Source organism: Triturus cristatus, chromosome 5_1 (genome assembly GCF_964204655.1).
Source record: "Triturus cristatus chromosome 5_1, aTriCri1.1, whole genome shotgun sequence".
Lineage (NCBI taxonomy): Eukaryota > Metazoa > Chordata > Amphibia > Caudata > Salamandridae > Triturus > Triturus cristatus.
Window position 1 is genome coordinate 602883576 of NC_140587.1, and position 15605 is coordinate 602899180.

A 15605-nucleotide genomic window follows, 5' to 3' on the forward strand; every position below is an offset into this window, starting at 1 on the left:
TACAGAAAAGGAACAAGTTTCTTCACTGCCAGGATTACTTGGTGCGCTTGCGAATGCCTGATGAAGCAGGCAACCACTACCTGTGGATTCACTTTCCTATTGTTGTTGCTGTTTTTTGATCCAATGTGCTCTCTGTAGTTCCAGTGGTGGATCAAAGGTTATTTTGGTGAGGCCGGAATGAAGCAGGCGAGGAAATCCATCATATTAACTTATTCAAGGATCTCTGGGATCCCTGACAAGCGAGTGCTATCTAACCTATTTCTGCCTTGGAGTTCAGTTGTCTTTGTTTACATATTACAGTGATCAAGTATTTAAATTTCACCAGTTTTGTTCAATAGATGATAATTTGTCTGCTGCCCAGATGTGCAAGTTAAATGCTACTATGTTTTTTCTTATGTAGAGGACGCTGTGTTTTCTTCCATGTTGCTAATGATAGTTTTAATCAAAGGCAGCTCTTTAGTATTGTTTTCAGAGTAATCTCTTGCATCATTGTTACATGTTCTTTGGCAGCCTTCTAAAATGTGCCTGTGACTGTTTGTTTGAAAAAAAATATAGTTTTTCTGGTGTCCGTTGCAACATTAGTGTATTTGACCCTTTTCCTGAATTACAGTTTTTTTCAAATAAGTTTAGGGAATTTTCTGGTACTATGAGCTTTATAATCCTTCTTTCGTCATGTCTCTCGGAGCATATCGAGAGAGACTTTCTCTTTCATTCGTAGGTCTATCTATCATCTACTTTACGTTTTGCCTCTAATGTATCACCCTTATGATACCCTTTTACACTCGTGTTTCTGTTCCTTGTTGTTGTAGGATGAATATGACCTCTATTCACTGGTCCATTGCTGTTGCCTGCTTCCTATCCTCAGGGTCCCCCCTAAAAAATTCACTGTTTTCACCTGGTTATTTTCTCTGCTCTTTTCTGTGGATGCTTTTTACAATCCCTCTCCTCCTCCTCGCTTTTGTCCCCAGTTGTTAAGTCTTTACATATGTCTCTAAGAAGAAGGCGCTCATCCCCGTATTGCTGAGGTTTCGTTTTCCTTGTTAATCCTCAGCTGTTAACATCAATATTTTCCTTCATGTATCTTTTTCAGAGTGTTTCTGCCTTCAGCGCTGCATCCTCCGTATCAGTGTTCCTGTACCTCGTTATTGTCATGTGCCAAATATTTATGCCGTTCATTACCTCCTCGTCCGTCTTCCCATCCCATTCCTTAACAATGAGTAGCTTGTCTGCGCTTCAGAAACCCCTCTCTTGAAAACATCCCTGAGCTCCTTCCTCGTAGCGAGGGGGTTGTAGCCTGCGGCATGACTAGGTTTGTGACGCAAGGAGGTATCCCTATGATGAAGCATGACACCTGTGGTGTGTGAGGGAAACCATCCTCAAAAGGGACTCCTCTTCCCTTCACCCCATCCCAGCACAGTTGTCTTTACCCACACGTTCGCCCAGCCTGACCTCGAACCCGATGGCTCTTTGTGTGATAGATATTATTAGGATTGGGGAGTTTGCCCTTGCTGGTCCATAATAAACCTCCTCAGTGACTTCACAGCTCGCCTCTGAGGTCATTGTGCTGGAAATTATCACATGTTCATCTCCTAGCGGAGTCTCATTAGGAAGTGTGTGTTGACCATGCTCCAGTGAGCACCCAGGTTGGTTTGACATTTGGTTCCTTCACCTGCCAGGGCTCCTGGTTTTGCATTTTTTTCTCCACAGGAGCTGAATGCAGCTCTCTACTAGGGCATTGCCACTGGTGTGTCCGTTGCCCTTCTATAGCAGGCCGGGCCTGCTGAGTGGAGTCCTCTGCGAGAACATACTTTTTTGTGCGCTTCGTCTCCCTGATCACTTCTGCCCGTGGCGACCTGCCTCTGTGAGCGGGGCTGTCCCCTGCGCATTCTTGTGCCATTTTATGACAATGTGTTTGGTGTCCCCGGCCCCTGTTGCTCTGCCTAAGCAAGCATGGCTTGAGGTCTCAGGATTTGGCTCCTTCATGTCCCTCGCCCGCTGTGCTTGGCATTTTTGGGCAGGGCTTGGGGGTCTCCATGTACTATTTGCCCTTCTGTTTTGGGCATGTTGGTTGTTTGCCTCTTGTCGGGGCTCTCACTACGGTCTTGTGGTGAGGGGGTTGGGTTTGTTGTGGCCTGATTTGTTTTCCCTGCATTTCTTATGGGGGTTAGAATAGGTTGGCTCCACCCCTGGTCTGTACTCCCCAAAAACCTTTTTGTGGTATGGTGCAGTATGTCACCTTTGCTACCTTGTGTTTTTAACACTGCAGTTTGGATCCCTGCGAGCCCTTTAGACGTTTCCTCCTTCTAGGTTTTGTTGGCCAAGTTCATTTGTGCTGTGTCACTTGGTATGTTTGTCATTCTGTACCCCTTGCCCGAAGGATGTGTGTGCCCAGTTAGGGCTGGTCTGTTCCCATGGGGGTCAAGACTGATTTGCATTTGTCTGAGTCTAAACTGGAACGGCGTGGCGTGCAAAAAAACATTGGATTCAACCCAGATTGGTGACTGGAGGTGAATGTTTGATTAATGCTGCATACCCTTCCTGCCCTAAGTGGGAAGGGTATGCCCAGACATGGTCCGGTGTTCACTATGCCACCAGATTCAAGCTAGCCTGGCTGGTGAGGGGTGGTACCCGGAAACCCATCCCAGGATGCTTGTTTCTGGTCAAGGGAGGACCTGGCCTGGCAGTTCGGGCTGGACTGTTCCCATGGTGAACAGAGTAAAGACTGATTTGCATCTGGCTGGGTCTAAACTGGAATGGCATGCAAAAGAATGGATGGAATTAACCCAGATCAGAGACTGGGGGGTGAATGTTTGATTAATTCCGCATTCTGTCCATCATCTGTTCTTTTTGCAATTGGCTGCAGAGGCAGCAGCTTTTTGCTCCTGGATATCTCCTCCTTGAGTCCCGCTGCAGGTTGTGTTGGGAAGAAGAGCCAGAGGGTTCATTGTGTTCGGGATTCTGCATGAGCAGGCCTACTGTGGAGTCTTGGTGGCTGTTAGTTTCCCCTCATCTAGCACTTTTGCCCCTTGTCTTTTTGTCTGGCTGTTTGTCTTTCCTTCTTTCTCTTGGCGGAGATGGTACGTGGAGTCTGTCATCTTTTGGTTTCTTCTCCCGACTGGTGGCGCCCCTCTCAGTCTGTTACGGGTGATTTTGGTTGGATTGCGATACACTTCTGTTTTTTGTGCCTCAGTGCCCTTCTGAGAGCATGTGCATGTGCGCTGTGCACTTGCACTTGTCGCATGTATTGCATATGCTGGACAGGTCCTTTTTCCCTTGTTTTCTGTTGTAGTGTTCTTCTGTGGACATGTTTTGCAGTTGCTTTCCATTGGTGGCATCGCCGAAATTGGGCTTGCCAGGTCTGGTGGTTTAGTGGACTATTGAATCCATGGATGGGGCCTGTGTTTGGCCTCATGGTCACTGGTTCAGATCCTGGTGGGCCCATTCAGATGTTCCTACATCTGAAGTCGATCAAATGGGTGCCATGGTGTTGCGTGGCTATAGTCATCTGTTCTTCATCGCCAAAGTGCCCTTCTGGGTAAATTTGCATTTTCCTTTTACTTATGTTGCACTCTCCTGGTCTTTGTTGGGTTTGCCCCTCCTGTGAGGGGTTTTGGTACACGGGATTTCTAATTTTTTCCATCTGGTGGGCTTTGGCTGTATCCTGGCTTTGGTTTTCTCCCGTCTGTCAGGGGTCACGGGGAACTGTGTTTTAACGGACTCCCAGTTGGCATGGTTATTTTTTGTGTCTTGCAGGTGGATGTTGGTACCCTTCCTTTTTGTTTGCACCTGCTTACTGTGCAGGGGCCTGCTCGATCTTTAAAGGGACTGTTCCCACAGCTCCTGTGTTTTGCTCCTCATATCCCTCATCCTGATGGACGCCTTACTGCAAATTTCTTTCCATCTGGTTGGTCTGCTCTTGCCTCACGCTCCTGCCATTTCTGTGTGCTTCTTTTGAGCTTTTCATCGCCACCATGTGTTTTTCTGACCCTGTTGGACCCCTTGGATCTGTGGTTCTTTGGTGCTCTCTTCCATGTGTTCCACCATCTTTTCTGGGTTCTTCTTTTTCCCTGGGTGTCTGCTAGTCTGTGTCCGTGACCTCCACACTGCCCAAGCTCTCAGGCTCCATCTCTGTTTGTTCCTTGTTTTCCGGCTTCTCCTGGATCAGCGGTTTCATTCTTGAGCCCCCCGAGAATGGGAGTTTCTCTGGTGGTGGCTGTCACCTCTGGCTGCATCAAGGGCTCATTTTTTTCTTCTCCCTCAATGGTTTTGGCGTGCGCTTGGGAGAGTGGCACTACTGAGAGATCCCTGATCTGCTGTTCTCATTTCTGGGCTCTCCAGTCTATGTCCTGGTGAGTGTTGGTGGGCTTGTGGCAGGCCCTGTCTCTGTTTCACTCCTCTCCTGTTTTCTGTGTTCGGACGTCCGTCCTGGTCATTTGCGCCTCAGTCGACCGGCATGGGGGGCAGTTGTACCGGTCCGTGTTTTCCGATTTCTCCAGAGGATTGGCTAATTTGCAAGCTTTGGGGAGTCTCCTTTCTCTCTTGGCGGTCTCTCTTTTGAAGGTGGTGACCAGCCTTTCGTTTCTTTTGAACCTGGGTGTGCCCCTTTTCTTTCAGCCACTTTTCTCCTGGTTTGGCCTTTCCTGGCTGGGTCTATTTGCAATGGCGGTATTAGCCCTTCTCTCTGTTTGGTTCCTTTGGGCTTTGGCCTGGGCATTCACTGCTTCCTTACTCACATTGTCCTTGCTTTCTGGTTCCTCAAGGGGTTTAACTGGTTCTGCAGGCAGTTCTTATGTTTGTTCCCTCCTGGTTCAAGACTGTGGTTTCCCCTTCATGTAGGTTTGTCTGCTTGTCTGCATTAATTGGTTCCTGTGCATCCACCTCTGCTGCTTGCTTCTCTTGTCAGCTCGTCCTCTCTCCTGCACCTCAGGCTGGCAGTTTGTCGCTGAGATGGTTGTCCCTGTTGGCTTGGGGTTTTTTGCTTGCGGTTCTCTCAAGGACCTTGCACCCTGGCATATTGCTGTCATTATTGAGGGTGCTTTAGCTCTTGGTGTAGGGGGATGGGTCTGTCTCCTTTTTTCATAGTGCCTCACTTTTTGCAGAGTGTTTTTGCTTCTGTATCCTGTCCCCTGCTTTGTGGCCCCCACCTGGGGTCTTCCATATGTCTTCTGGCATTTCCTGGTCCTACTTTGCACCCCTGTTCTCAGTTGGTCTTGAGGGCTTTTTGTCCTTCTGGTGTTTTCTCCTGCATTGTCTGCTTCTCCGGAGTTGTGGGTATTCCGTTCTCTGGATGTGTTGTGGGCTATTTTCATCTGCCTGGATCATACCTATGCATTTGGGCGGTGACTTTCTTATGTGTTGCCTGTGGTCTCTCTAGGTGGGGTCTTGGGCTGTCCTTGTCCCTTCTGACTCATTGCATTCTTTTTTCACCGGCTGGACCATGTTTCAAATGGCCTCCTTCCATGATGTTTGTAGTGCTGCTACATGGACCTCTCCCCATGCTTTTGTTTCCTCTTGCCATCTTCTGCTAGGGATGGTGTCTTCTGCTACTTTTGTTGCTTTTGTTTTGTCTGATGCACATGCTTTGTGATTTGTACTCTTTTATTTTTGCCATAACACTGACCTGTTGGTTTTTATTTCCTACTTTTGGTCTTTGTGTTACATTCACTATTCGCTTGGTTATGGGCTTATTGTTAAGAAATGGGACGGGAAGGACGACGAGGAGGTAATGCCCGATTACTCACTGGTAATCTTCATTACTCCAAATCCTGGTCTTTCCCTTTCATTCCTGAGCTCGTCCCTACCTCCCTGTTTCTGGTGATTGGTTGAGGTTTTTCTTCTTCTTGAGTTTCTTTGGCATTCTCAGGATTTGTGGATGACACGCTTCCCCTTATCCATGCCTGGCCATGTAGGCTGCGCCGTATTGGGGGAAGCATTCATCTTTTCTAAGTAATAGGTTTCTGTAGAGCAGACAAGCTGCTCATTCTTAAGGTATGGAATGGGAAGACCTGAACTCGGAGTAAAGAAGATCACCTGTGAGTAACCGGGCATTGGCAATAACATTCCTCTTTATATTTCTAGGTACTTTGTTGACGGGCCGATGATTTGCCTGAAAGCTCCCTTTTCTATGTCTTCCAGGGGCTCATCCTCCTGCCCTCCCGGCATGCTTCTCTCCACTCATGCTTCTCCTTGTACCTGTCAAAGGACAATGAGGTAAAGTTTCCGGGCTCCCTGTCTGCAGGCTCCTTGGCAGCAATTGATTTTGCAGTTTTAATCTTATTCAAATGCCCATTTTCCCAAGCTTAAGAGCCCTGGGGTTTGATCTTCAGTTGGTATCCTGATGAGAGGGGCCTGGAAAGGTACAATTGTTCACCTTTAAGGTGACTCTGGTGAGTAGGACCTGATGGTACCATAGTGCGTTCACAGCGTGCAAGTTGCCATAAACAAATCTTAATAGCATCATCCTACACCTCCTTTTTGCCTCAGGGAGCGAGAGGCATACATAATTGTGTGGGTCTATCAAGACGTAAGTCCTTAATGCACAAAATCTCAGGAAAGAATAAAAACAGCAGATATGTAGTAGTTAGATATGGGAACAAAGGAAGAAGATAAGGCAAAGCAGTTGCCTGGTTGTATAGCAATTGACTCTTCAATTATGCACTGTAAAATGCACATTGCCCCCCAAAATGCAATCATGTCAGACCAAATCTTTTCAAATACACATCCCCAGCAGGGGCGAGCAGGTGGTGCCAACAATATACATCCTCTCCAAGGGTACCAAAGAAAACATGTCATAAACATCTATTGTATGCATGCTTCCCTTCTGCCTCACAGTGGAATATGAAATATAGGCAGTTTGATCCTTAAGTACATAACACCAGGACAGTGCATAATGCTCTGTCCCTGCTGGGGCACCTGTCACCAGGAGAGATCCCCTTCAATCATCAAGTAGAGGCAAATCAGAGTAGGGCAGAAAGGTTCAGGACCACTAGTAGGTTAGTTCCCATTTCTGCCAGCCCCGTACCCAAAAGATAAAACATCCCAAGAAGGGGACATAATAATCAATACGGTCCATTTTTTGTGTAGCTTCCATTGTCTTCTGCTTAACAATTTGGCAATTCTATTTTGTCTTAGGAGAGGGTAGGTGGGTGTGCTTTCCAAAATGTGTCTCCAGCTGCAGGTGCACTAGTCAACGAGGAGTCACTCCAAGCATGATTCAGGGATGAAAAGGACGAAGCTCTGTATGTTGCAGATTGAAAGCACCCCATCTGTTGTGCCCTCCGATGACGTCACTCCACTCACTCACAAGAGGCACCACCACCGGCCTCCTCCAGCTTGCTCCTAACCGTGGCACAACTAATGGTGCACCTCTGCTATGTGCAATGTGCGCCCACCCATACTCCCCAGCTCCAGGCTCCGCCCACTGCTGGTGCTTTTTTTTGTTTTCTTGATTATCTCAGTGATTTTCCTCTCAATGTTATGTGCCAGTGTCTCTAAAGTAAGATTTTCTGATGGGTCTGGTTAGCTTGCTTGAAGACATGTGTATCCAAAGGGGGCTGAACACTTGGTAAAGGAGAATAGGAAAGGTATGTATTTAACTGCTGTTAGCCAAAGTATTGTTTGAACCCAATGATGGGTTTTTTGAAAGGACAAAGTTGTTCTAGATCTGATCTCCATCAAACTGGGTCTTCTTCCTCAATATTTCGTCCTTAACCAGATCAGGTGAGAATAGTTAGAGTGCAGGTTTTGGAGGGTGTCATCTTTTAAAGAAGTTTGGTCTCCAACCTCTAGAAGACTTCAAGTAATGTACATAAAGCTTCGATTTGATTATTTTCTCCACCACTTTGGACAAGCCAGTGTGAGTTTTTTGCTTCGCATTCATTATGCTGACACCAGTGCTTGTAGAGGTGGCCTTGAACAGGAAGAATTTGAAATGTGTCTTCTGATCAATTTTTATTCTAGGAGCTGTCCAGCCACTGAGTAAGTCGCTTGTACAACTAAGCAATAATATGATATAACAGAAATTAGTCATGGTTTTTGATCATGGTAAACATTTTTAGAGGTGGAAATGTCAATTCTTTTTGGTGACCAAAAAAAGCCACGCAACATGGTATCTCTGATGATGTGAGGAGGTTTACGGAGAACTCTATTCTGAAAAGGCAGGACTGGAATGAAGTTAAACTCTACTGAGCCTTCTTTCACAATGGTTTCTGGACTAACTTGTCATTTTAGTAAGTATATGCATTCACGTTTTTTTATGAATATCAGCTGCAGCAGGGGGCAGCTGTTTTATGCATTTAGGGCGAAGGTCAGGAATTTGTCCTGATATTGGTTTTCATTTAACATAGAACTGTGATATTGGCAACATACATGGACATAAGAGTATCTACCTTAATACCCCCTAATAGAGTAAATCTCTTTGCTGCAAAGCTGACAGAACATAAGCCAATATTAGCATCTTGAAATACTTCGTGAAAAGTAGTGTTTTCTATCATATAAACAATTTCTATGATGACTACATCTTGGATTCTGAGATTTTGCTACCTGTACTTGTCATCTTGTCAGATGCAAAATATATTGATTTAGATGGAGAAGCAAGTCCACCCAAAGATGTACTTCACACAAGAACTGATCAGTGAAAGGTTTTTCCTGACCTACGGTGTGATTGGCGGTAGTTAGTTACAAAAAAATTGCAAAAGGAGGGCATTGAGTTTCTAGTAATGCTGTACATCTTTAGAGGTACTAAATTTAAAGGGCAAAGCTTGATGTCTATAGCCTATTTTGCACCTAAAATAGTTTAATAAAATGGCTGGCGGAGGTTTTTTTTTTGCACCACTCAAAGACGTCATGATAAACCTGACAGGGTTTCATTCATGTTTTATCCCTTTGACTGTACAAGTGCCTTGAAATGTACAACTGTGGTATTTCCTATTGATTTGAGGACATAGCATGCTGTGGGTTGACACCTTAAGAGATCCCTTGAGGTTTGAATAAATCATGCAAAAAGGACATCTGGCACTGGAGGGAATTTTCTGGCTGCCATATGGGCCAACATTCATTGATCCTCATGACACTTTCTATGTAAATCCTCCCATACCGGGCTATTTATATACTGTTGCCACGACACGTCCACAAATATAGGTATGGATGCTACTGCTCTTCTCACGCACGATTTTAAAATGACACAAACTGTTGTCTTATCATGACTATTTGTAAACCTTCCTTTGAGTCCTTTGTTATACAATGTAAAGTCTCAGTTGGATCTTGCTTATCGTCATATTGCTCCCCTGGTGGCTCAGGAACTACTGACCTTTGTAATTCTTAGTAAATCCTCTGGCTCCCTGTGGGATCCACTTCCACCTCAGGTGCACAAAACTGTCTGCTGTTAGACTCTAGGACACCTCGAGTGATTATTAATGCCTCATTATCCACTGGCTCTAAATCAGAATCTCAGAATTAGCACTCCTGTATTAAACAAAATCCTCTTTGGACCATACAAACTGGCCAAATATCTGCTGTTTTTTCACCTGCTCTAGCTCTCCAAACTGTCACTCATCAATGCGTAAGTGCCTCTGTGAATACCAAAATGATTGAGTGCCTTCTGTCAATACCAAAATGGTAGTAAGTTTAGGATTTTGTCTTAAGTTAGTTCTGTGAATCGTACCCAAACATAGTACGATCTGTAATAACGACATATGTCTAGGAAGGTAGAATAATAGTGAGAGACTGTCATAATGATGAATGGATTTAGGAGGAAGGGGTGGGGAGTGAAGAGGTGAGAAAGGAGGAGAGAGAGACAGGAGAAGCCAAAGAAGAGTAGACGACCGCAAGAGACAACCAGAAAGTTAATAGGAGATATTGTAAGAGAAACTAGGAGGAAAACTATGATGGTAAACCTTGCAAACATTCTGTCATATTAGATCTAAAAATGCAATTGCTGGGTAGCTTTACACTAAATAATGATGTAATGGCTGTGTGGCATGCATCTAAAGCTTTTGAAGAGAAAATAACGCCAATAAAAATACTAATGAAATCTAATTTGATGACCAAGCTTCTCCCTTTGTCATGTTCATTCTCCAAAGGAATTGAGGGTAAGTGGTGAGGAATTACTGGTGAAAGAGTGGGTGCAACCCAAATATCTCATGAGACAAGTGATTAATCTTAATAAAGGCAATACCCATTCAGAATTACTTCTTTCAAAAGGAGACCGCTTTTTATTTTGTTTACCAGGTTAGGCTGTAGATGGCATGTGACACCAGGCCTCCCTGCATTATATTATAACAGATGTTGACTTGTTATGAAATTCGCCTACTTCACAATTTCAGGTATAATTGTGATTTCCACTAGTGATGGAATGATTTAGAAATATCCTTGCTTATGTTTCATGGACAATTCCACTCATCAGAGGAGAATATTTTTTTAATTTAACTGTCTGCACGTTGCCATATATTTGCCTTTGGTAAAATACACCCCAAAATATCCATTATTTGCATAAAGGAAAGTAGGGTAGTAAAAACAGGACACAGCACAACATTTAAAAAATCCTCATACCGCCTAGGGCCAAGATACGGACACAAACACAATTAAAGTACCTGAAGTGAGGCATTGTCAGCCATATAACATCGCAGCATTTGAACAATACTCAGGTCTGCAGTCTTTTACGTTCTAGTGTTTACAGTTCATACTCAGTGGTCAAAAGATTCTGCTAGAACACAGCAATGCTTCTAGTTAGCTATATGTATGCCTTATGAGTCTGGGAGAATTAGAATCTGTCAAAAATATCCCAAACGTGAAGAATCTTAGTGACCTGAAATTTCACTACTTAAAATAAGGAACGTATCCGACCCAGGTGGAATAAAGAAATGGAGAAATCAGGATAACACAGGACTCATAAAAGTCTTGACACCCACTTTAACATAGTCATTAGGGCTCATGAGGGAAGGTTTGTGCCACTGTGCATTCTGAAACCATGATGATCAATGTCAGCCAATGGGACACTATAGTTGTCTATTTCATGTGAGAAATTTGGTGGTAAGGAAAAGAGGAATCAATAGCTGCTGGTGTAATTTGCTTTCTAAACCTTGATCCAATGGTTTTATTCATAGTAGGGCTATTGTGATAAACAGCTATTTATAAGTAATGAAGTTATCCTAAAACGTGTGAAGCCCAGTACTACTAATGTTCTTAAGGTTGTATGATTGGTGTTATTATTGCAATAGTTTTAAGTAACTGTGCAGATAAATAAATATGAAATAAGTAAGCTGGTGGTAAGTACTACCACAGAGGCATGACTGGGATGGAGATGGTGCACATTCATCATCTTATGTTGCAGATGTCTTGTGTAAACTCTCACTAGCTAGTGTGCAAGGTCCTGAATGTCTCACTTGCTCGTGAGAAGTACAAATGAGTCTGCTCAGTCTGGCTCTTTGGCTTCAGTAGCCTGCGCTTCCTTTCCACAAGAGCAGTTGAGCTTCCTCTACTTCCAGGGCTGGTCACAATACCAGGACTTGTAGAGCCCTTCATTTGGCCCTGTCATTGATAGTACCAGCAATACTCGTTCATGTTCCTAGTAAAAATTGGTGACATAGAACTTCTCATTGAAGTGCAAACAATTATGACTTACTGGCTCTATGTTTCCAGTGTTCATATTACTTGTGTGATATTGGCAGGAAGCCATAGTCAACCAAGTTTAAAGCTAGGTTTGAAATATAAAATGATTACCTATTAATTTATAAATCATTCATTCACTTGAAAGCATCTTGGCACTTACTGGAATCTTGACAGCGCCATGAGAGGGTTTTTATAGAGAAGACATTAATCAAACTGGTAAGATTTCCAATGCCTTCTTGGAAGGTTAAACAATAAGGCCACTTTCAGAGATGAATAGGGATGTGGTCCATGTGTTAAGGTCAAGATAGTGAAGGGAAAGCCCACCTTCCAGCCACAGTTACATTTTTGAACTTGAAGCAGTAAATAAAGGCTAGAGTGCAGGACTGTAGGGTGCCATATCAAGAGATTCTGCTCTTGATGCATGGGTTAGCAAGGCACTAGTACTTTTTATGCATCTAAAGAAGCCTCGACCTGGACCCTCTTCTTAACATATAGCTTGTGAACCTTTCCCTTGGCAGCAGTCACTTGTTCAAATCTGTTGCCACAAACTTTCCTTATGGCCAGCTTCTGGATATGCCGTGACGTGGTAAATCCAAGCCAGGCAGCCATAAATAGAGGCCTTGAAATAATCTAGTCAGGAATCCCCATACACTTGCATCTTCGAGGACTTTTTAAGTTGAATATTTGGAGGATTTTTCTGTACACTAAAAGACAACTGGGGTTTGCAATCACCATAAAGATTTGTACTTGATTGTTGATCACCTACTAGTGAAGCTATATTGGTCATGCAGTACCTAATTTGTAAAAGAAAATGTGCTGGGTCCCACATTTTCTTTTAGAAGTCTGCGTCTGCCACTTTTGAATATAAGGGGTGCTGAATACCAAGGCTGTATAGTCTTGATCCCACCTCCCGATGTCTCTTTCATACACTACCAAATGCCCCCTGCTTCTTTATCTCACTCCTCAGGTTCTTCTGCATCCCTCCTTTCTTTCTTTGTCACTGTTTTTCTGTCTTTCTCTTGCTCCTTTCCACCCTTCTTTTTTTTTCTCCATCTCTTACCCTTGGTAAAAGTCTGATGAGGAAAAATAAGTGCCAGTGGGCCACACCTGCAACCTACCGGCTCAAATTAAGCACTGTGTGTATGCGTCACATTTTCTCAAAAAGAATAACATGAATTATGTATAATAAGTGAATTTTTGCAAGCCACTTTTCAGTGTAGTAAATATTTTATTTTTAACATAGCAGAAGCAAATGGGCCACAAACCTTCATGCACTAGCGACTGCACTTACCTTATAGCAATCACTGGCACCAATCCATACTTGAGGGTTGCCTTTTGCACTGGTCAATACCAACTGCTGAATAAAATCATTTTCTTCCAGTGAGTGCACAGAAGCAAGATGGGCCCCGGAAGTAAGGCTCTGGCAATGGAGCTGAGGAAACAGAAGTTACTCACTGTAGGTGGTGCAGACTATAGGCATGATAAGTATTACAATCAAAGAGGGACACAGATACTTCACCTGTTTGGTGAGTGAGAGACTGTTTAACCTGTACATTGCTCCCCTAATCTTCTCTCTTCAACAGATGGAGGTCGGCGTATTTAACTATGCGGACGACCTCCAGCTTGTCTTCAATCTGTCTTCTCCTTCCTCTATTCTAAACTTTCAATCTGTCATGCTTCACATCAGGGACTGGATGAACCACAACCACCTTAAACTCAACCCTGACAAAACCGAGTTGGTGTTGACGGGTGGTTCATCCAGCCCCTGGTCCCCTCTTTTCTGGCCCCCTTCTCTTGGCCCCCCTCCTACCCCCGCTTCCTCAGTTAAAACACTTGGCATAAAACTTAATTCTCAACTCACCCTTCACTCCCAGGTTAGCTCTGTGGTATCTTCTTCCTTTCTTTCACTGCGCACTATACGTAGGGTGTCCCGTTTCTTCACTTTTTCTGCTCTAAAGCTCATCATCCTGGCCATGGTGGTATCCCGCCTGGACTACGGCAACGCCCTGTATGCCGGCTTCCCCGCCTACAGTCTGCGTCGCCTGCAACAGATCCAAAACCAGGCGGCCCGCCTGGTTTTTAAACTCCCCAAATTCCACCACTCTACCCCGCTCCTGAAATCACTTCACTGGCTCCCTGTGCGAGCCAGAATTGAATTCAAGCTTGCTTCCATCACCTTCCGGGCCCGACACGGACTCGCACCTGAATTCATCTCCTCCGAGATTGTCTCCTATATCCCCACCAGGGAACTTCGTTCGTCCTCCCAGTCCCTCCTCACCATCCCACGCTATCGGAGAAAGAAGTGGGGAGGCTCTAAATTTGCCACCCTCGCCCCTACCCTCTGGAACTCTCTTCCCCTTGAACTCCGCACCATCTCTCTTTACCCACAATTCCGTAAACAACTTAAGACCTACCTATTCACGAAATCTTTCGAATAACAACTCTCTTGTTCCCCCAGCTTTTTAACTAGGATCCTGTCAGTAATAGCGCCAAGAAACCGCAGGTATATGAGCGCTCTATAAGAAATTTTAAATTAAAATTAAAATTCAAATACTGAAAAGCTACAGTCTCAATTACTGTGAGAGGTAATGAGTTCAAGTATACAAAGTAACTCATTGACAAAGGCGGACTGATCAGAACAACAAAGTCCCACTCTCATGACCCATTTTACCAACGTCTTAGGGGCACAGGTAGAGGCATAATAGTAGCACCCATGCAGCAGTTTGGCATGTAAAACTCTCAAATTCTGCAGGAGACCCATTTTTTTACCCAAAGTATGATGGCTTCCAAAATATGTCTTGTCTGGTGCCACAAACATCCTTCAGATGACACTGTTTCCTACCTCTCATACAACACAAAGCATGTGCCCGAGGGAGAAGAAAAAAAGTAAAGACCCTGCCTGAAAGCTATGAGCTTTAATCCCATCCCCAACTAGCACAACTACCTTCTGTTGGCTTGAAGTAAACAATGCAGACGCACAAGGAAGGAGCTGTCAAGGGCTCGTGATAAAGGAACTGCATTAGGAGGATGGAGGAACAAATATGCATGAATAAACTTAAAACTTTTCAGCTCCATAGATCTACTTGTGATACCATGCTTGACAGGGCTAAACGTGTACTTCTCATGTATGGAGGCTGACTTCTGAAAAAAAGGCCTCTGATGTGCCGGAATGCTAACTCTTGCACTCTTGAATCTTTTTATTTGGGCACATAATTTAACCCTGTTCCTCACTGGTCAAAGATGCACTGAATTGGTTTCATTATAATACTGTAGAATTTGTTCTCTTCTACAATACTGAAGACAAACCACTCATTGCATCTCAATCCTTCTGCAAACTCTTACTAATCTTGGTTTCTCTGGCTCTGTTGATTATATCTGTCAAAGCTCAGGCCGTTGCTATGCCAGTTTTTGTTTCCAAGAGAACGAAACTTAGAAATGGTGTGCCACAAGTCTACAAGCTTTTACCTTCAATGTGTAATCTATTAATGAGGGAGTTGGCTTCCTTACTTGGCCAGGTTGGAGTATGTTTCTATGTCTACGCTGATGATTCAATTACTTACTGGTAATCTTCATTACTCCGAGTCATGGTCTTCCACGTCACAGTCCTTACCAGTGAGCACTTTGTGCCTCACACACAGAATTCACCCATAGCAAAAATAAATAAACCGTGCCTCAAGCCATATGACTTCCAGGGAAGTGGATAATCCATGGCCTATAAAGGAGGGACTGAAATGATATAACTTACTGGCATACCAAGCATTAAGATATATCACCATTTTACTTTTCCTCTTTTCTCCCTGGGAGGAAGGGAGGGAACCTGTAACTGTGACGAGGAAGACTTTGAGTAATGAAGATTACTGGTAACTAACCAAGTCATTACTTACCTAGTCTTTCTTCCTTGGCCCAGTCCTTGCCTGTGAGTGTATACCCAAGTTGTTAAACAAATTACACCATGCCACTCGAAGTAATGCAGCACCCAAATTATTTATTAAATCAGC

At 44.1% G+C, this 15605-nt stretch overlaps 1 protein-coding gene across 2 annotated transcripts in view; it reads right to left on the reverse strand.

Moving 5' to 3' along the window:
• Positions 1–15605, reverse strand: part of LOC146831256 (lectin-like) — a 107013-nt gene that overhangs the window by 25135 nt on the left and 66273 nt on the right. For both annotated transcript variants that reach the window (XM_085604119.1, XM_085604120.1), the window contains exon 4: positions 12899–13039. In XM_085604119.1, coding sequence (XP_085460245.1) covers positions 12899–13039 — 141 coding nt within the window. The remainder of the gene's footprint in view (positions 1–12898; positions 13040–15605) is intronic.